The following is a 6,000-nucleotide window of genomic DNA, read 5'->3' on the forward strand; positions in this document are numbered from 1 at the left end:
AACATACTAATTTTTTTATATCATATTTTAGCTAAAAAATTACTAAAAATCCTGTTTCCAAACGAGGCCAAATACTTCTATGAGTAGCTTTTGTTTTCACCTTATAGATGGTTTTTGAGTGGGGAGAGTATTATCTGTACTATTTGGTTACCATTGCTAATCACGCAGTATTGAGAGGCTTATTGTCCACCCAATAGCAACCCTATATATTGTATATAGGCAAGATATATTGTACATAGAAGCAATCATTTTATCTCTTTTTATTTTAGTTTTTATTTTTTTATTATATGAAAGCGTGTATTGCTATGTTGCTTGCGATGAAAGTATTGTTGTCTCAATGAGACTTTTATTTGATGTCATTCTTCCTATGATTGAGCTTGTTTTGAGCCATGATTTCTCATAACCTGCTTCGCAAGTTGCTTTTTTGGTTTTTTTTTTTTTTGGATTAAAATGTTCAATAAAGATAAAATATGTTAAAATAGTTAAGAAGATAAAATATCATATTCAATCCATAATTATTTTATTTTTTTCTCTCACAATTATCAAATTAATTATAAAAAAATTAATTATCTTCTCAAACACAACTATTTTAGTTAGGTTAAAATAATCAAAATGTTAAATAATTAATTAAAATAACTAATTTTTCAAATAGAATTATTGTCAAATAGTTGATTAAAATAGTCAATTTTTCAAATGGGATCATTCTTTTGCCCTTTTTCCTTTTCTTTATTTTCTTTCTTTTCCTTCTTTATTGTGAACTGAAAGTTAATAATAATAATAATAATCATAATAATAATTCCTTTATCACCAAAATAAAGGGATAATTATCAACATTTCGTCCTTTTATACGAGGGGATAATTATCAGTATATTATATGGGGTGGACTTGTTTATTCACGAGTCATGAGTAAATTTTCTTATGTATTTGACTCTCGTTTAGGGATGAATATTGGTTTAATGATTAAAATTTAGCTTAATAATTTTAATGTTATAGGTTCAAGTCTTGGATGGTTCAATAGTTAAAACTTGGCTTAATAATCTTGAAGTTATTGGTTCAAGCCTTGGGGTTCCCACTTTGTGCATTATATCAAAGATTATAGGTGTTTACTCAATCTTTCTCCTCTCAAACACATATTAATGTGTACTAATTGGACGTTTTATTTGAGTCTCGTTTTTTATGATTAAAAAAATTTAAGACCCTTAGATGTATGTTTTGGTTTGTAGAATGATCATTTGGTACTAGTAATAATCCTGATAAATTTATCAAAGTGATAAATAATTTGAATATTTGAATATTTTGATTTTTGTTTGTGAGTTTTGATTTATTTTTAATTTATTTGTGTTAATTTGTATTGAGATATAATATAAAAGTACAAGCAGTTAAATTCTACTTTTTAAAAATATTTTTATAACTATGAATTTATGATTGAATGTTAGAGCAAAACTTATTGGCAGAGAAGCTTGGTCCATATGACTTGCTTGTAATTGTCCAATGTTTTAAACCTATTTACTAATAAGTCAAGTTTGAGAATTATAGTGACTCGGGGTTAAAACTTGACCCTTTTGTAATCTTGGGTCCGGAATCCGGTACTCATGGTTATTGTTTATGTTTCTTGTTGTCTTGTTGTAATGTGGGATTTGTTTTTTAGAGTTGTCGGTTTGTTTTGAATAGGTTAGGAGTTAGTTTTTTCAAAAGAGTTTCTGCTTGTTTCTCTTTAGGTTCACTCAAGCGGTCTTTCCTTCGCTCGAGCGGTCTTTGGTTCCTTTTAGTATCTGTGTTTGGAGGTTTGAACTATTGGGAGGGGGTCATTGTGCGCTCGAGCAATGACTTGGTCGCTTGAGCAGCACCTTGTCTTTGGCACTCGAGCAATCTGTGCATCTATCAGCACGGGAAAAAGGTATTTTCTTTCACTTTTTGATCTCTCTCTCTCTAAAAGGTAACTTTACCAATTTCTTCACTCTCTCTTTTTAGTTCTTGTCTAAACACTCCTATATACTCAAATCCATTGGTCTAGCTTTCGTAGTACTTTGGAGAAAAGTGTAGAGCTTGTAGAGGTGAACATTCTAATCGAAAAAGTTTTCATTTTCGGCTCCATCAAAAGTAATTGGTATTTTGTTTTTGGTATCATGTTTTCAATTTGGTTTTTTTGTTGACAAGACTTTCTTTTGATGATTCATGAATGGACATTTGTTTTTTTTGGGTCTGGAAATGAGTGGATTTTTGCATTCAGTTGCACTTATTTTATTTGCCTTTTCCTTGAGGAGTTATGTTTGTAGAAGTGCCCTTGTTTTAGACACATTTTCTTGTATAGCACCTCCTATTGATTTGGGCTTTTATCCAGAACCAGCAAATGGAGGAAAGAAGCGAGTGGAAGACGCGATGGCAGGCGCAACTATCAGAGCTGAAGAGAAGAAGCATGAATAAGGATGCTCGAGGAAATATGTCGTGGGCAGCAAGAATGCGGAGGCAGAGGAATGACTTATAGGGCCTGTTTGGTAGCACTTAATTTCAGCTTAAATTAGCTTTTGGCTTAAAATAAGTCATTTTGGAGTGTTTGGTTGAGTTTATAAGAGAGAGAGATTATAGCTTAAATTAATTGATTTTGAGCTAAAAGTTGTAAGCTGCCTCAAAGGTGCTTAATTTTTTAGCTTATGCGTACAGTTGGGTGTGGAATGGAAAAATGACTTAAATGCCCTTTCAAAAATTGAAAAATTACCAAACTGCCAATATATAAACTTCACAATCAAACATTGTTCACATCCGTGGAGAGAGAGAGAGAGAACGTGAGGCGATTTTCGGCGGCCTGAGAGGCAATTTTCGATGATTTCTCTCTCTCTCTCTCTCCGGCATTGGTTCGTTGCTCTGTTATCTCTCTGTCTTTCTTTCTCTGGCATTAGTTCATCGTAAAGCATCGGTTCGTCACCATTGTGATCGCGAAGCTCTGTCTGTCTCTCTCTCTCTCCGGCGTTGGTTCGTCGCTATCGCGATTTGAACCAACGTCGTCGTCGATCTGAACCAACGCGATCTCAAACCCTTGCGCCGACCGTCGTCGTTGTGCTACCGAAGCTAGGGTTTTCAAACCCTAGGAAATAAATTGAAAAAAAACTGAAAATAAAGAAAAAAATCAATATTAATATTAATTAAAAAAGAAAAAATACTTTTCAGAATTAATAAAAACAGAATTTATATTTAATATGAAAAATATTAAAAAATTTCAGAATTAATATTTAACACAATTTATTTCAATTAATATTTACTTTTCATAATTAAAAAAATTACTTTTCAGAATTAATATTTACTTTTCAATATAAAATGAAAAAAAATTTATTTCCAAAAAAAATTAATTGTAATGAAATTTTTTTAATAAAAACAAAATTAATTTAAATTGATATTACAACATTACACAAAATTAATACAAAATTAAACAGAATTAATTGAAATAAAATAATATGTAATGACATCACAACATTAATTGAAATAAATTGATATTACAACATTAATTAAAATAATACGTAATGACATCACAGAATTAATTGAAATAAAATAATATGTAATGACATCACAACATTAATTGAAATAATGTATACTATTAATAATTTTAGTATTAATTGATGCTAATTAAGCCAGTAATTTTATACTAATTGATACTATTAATGAAATGATAATTTTTGTAATACTAATTATATTAACTTTATTAATGAAATAATTTTTTAAAATTAAAACTGAAACTATTAATGAAATATCACTAAAAAAAATGATATAAATTGAAAAAAATGAAAAGATTTGTCAAATGAATAAATGAATTACTAAAAATGAAAAAATGAAATATTATTAAAAATAATTAAAATGAATAATAATAAAGAATAATAATAATAGGAAAAATAGTAATAATAATAATAATTGATTGACAAACTGATAATAATTTTAATAATTGATGAACAAATTAATAATAATAATAATAATAATAATAATTGATACTAATTTTAATAATTGATGGGCAATTGATAATTTTTATACTAAAATCCCAATTAATAATAATAATAAAGAAAAGAAATACACAGAAAGAAGAGAAGAAAAAAATTAATAATTTTGATAATGAATATATGAAAGATAATATGTAATGAAATCACAACGTTAATATAAATTAGAACATGAATATTAATTTTAATCAATTAATAAATTAAAAAAATTAACAAAGAAAGAAGAGAAGAAATTTTTTTTTTAAAAAAAGAAAAGAAAATAAGGTGAAAAAGAAAAGAAAATAATAGGAAAAAGAAAAAGAAAAAGAAAAAGAAAAAAATGTATTATAAATGAAATTACAAATTTTATATCTTATAAAGGTAAAAATGACAATTATACAGAAAAAGCTATTTTACAACTTATTTATCAAACACTACTCTGTTGCTTAAATTTATAATCCCACAACTGCACCAAACAGGTTACCAGCTTATGTTCACAGCTGTAAGTTATAATCTGTTAACCTATAATCTATAATCACTTTTCAACAGGTCTAACAAACGAGGCCATAGTCGTGTTGACTTTAATTATGAATAAAGCCTCGTTTAGCAAGTGGCTTTTTTAGCCAAAAAGCTAAAAAGTTACTAAAAAAAATAAAAAAGCCAACAATCTATACCAAAAAGTTAAAGATTCCACTCTCTCTCTACTTTTTACACATCCTTTCATAAAAAGTTAAAAAGTCATCACAAACATACTAATTTTTTTACATCACATTTTAACTAAAAAAATTAAAAAATTACTGAAAAAACCTATTTCCAAACGAGGCCTAATACTTGTACGAGTAGCTTTTGTTTTCACCTTATAGATGGTTTTGAGTGGGGAGAGTATTATCTGTACTCTTTGGTTATCATTGCTAATCACGCAGTATTGAGAGGCTTATTGTCCACCCAATATCAACCTTATATATTGTATGTAGGCAAGATATATTGTACATAGAAGCAATCATTTTATCTCTTTTTATTTTAGTTATTATTTTTTTATTATATGAAAGCGTGTATTGCTATGTTGCTTGAGATGAAAGTATTGTTGTCTCAATGAGACTTTTATTTGATGTCATTCTTCCTATGATTGAGCTTGTTTTGAGCCATGATTTCTCATAACCTGTTTCGCAAGTTGCTTTTTTGGTTTTTTTTGAATTAAAATGTTCAATAAAAATAAAATATGTTAAAATAGTTAATAAGATAAAATATCACGTTCAATCAATAATTATTTTATTTTTTTCTATCACAATTATCAAATTAATTATAAAAAAATTAATTATCTTCCCAAACACAACTATTTTAGTTAGATTAAAATAGTCAAAATGTTAAATAATTAATTAAAATAGCTAATTTTTCAAATAAAATTATTGTCAAATAGTCTATTAAAATAGTCAAATTTTCAAATGGGATCATTCTTTCACTACAAAAAAATTGACTTTTTGCGACGGTAAAATACCGTCGCTAATACTCCTAATGCCGTCGCTAATACTTTTTGTGACGGCAAAATGACTTTTTGCGACGGCAAGAGAGGGGTCGCAACTGCAGGGGTTGCAAAAGAGTTTTTGCGACGGTAAGTGCCGTCGCTAATGTTTTGCGACGGCATTTTTTACCTTTTTGCGACGGCACCGTGCAGTCGCTAATAACGTTTGAAATTTCTTGACTTTTTTGCGACGGCCTTATTTTACCGTCGCTAAAAATGTTATTTGAGACGGCAAAAAATACCGTCGCTAATAGTCTTTTTCTTTAAAAAAAACACTGTTTTTGCGACGGTGTGGTGCCGTCGCAAAAAGTATAAAAAAATAAAATTTTCTATTTTTTGCGACAGTGTAATGCCGTCGCAAAAATATTAAAAAATAATAAAATTTTTATTTTAAATAATAAAATTTCTATTTTTTGCGACAGTATAATGTCGTCGCAAAAAGTAAAACCTATAACAAAATTAATAAAAATATTAAAAATTTCTATTTTTCCGTCTCTCACTCTCTAAGAGCTGATTATTTAC

At 28.1% G+C, this 6,000-nt stretch overlaps 1 protein-coding gene across 1 annotated transcript in view; it reads left to right on the plus strand.

Moving 5' to 3' along the window:
• LOC114260022 (chaperone protein dnaJ 20, chloroplastic) overlaps positions 1–2,500 on the plus strand; it is a 42,679-nt gene extending 40,179 nt beyond the window's left edge. Inside the window, exon 2 of the mRNA XM_082877956.1 lies at positions 2,342–2,500. Coding sequence (XP_082734082.1) covers positions 2,342–2,485 — 144 coding nt within the window. The 3' untranslated portion in view covers positions 2,486–2,500. The remainder of the gene's footprint in view (positions 1–2,341) is intronic.
• Positions 2,501–6,000: the final 3,500 nt, after the last annotated feature.

This window comes from Camellia sinensis, chromosome 7 (genome assembly GCF_055761805.1).
Source record: "Camellia sinensis isolate YWXY chromosome 7, ASM5576180v1, whole genome shotgun sequence".
NCBI classification, from domain to species: domain Eukaryota; kingdom Viridiplantae; phylum Streptophyta; class Magnoliopsida; order Ericales; family Theaceae; genus Camellia; species Camellia sinensis.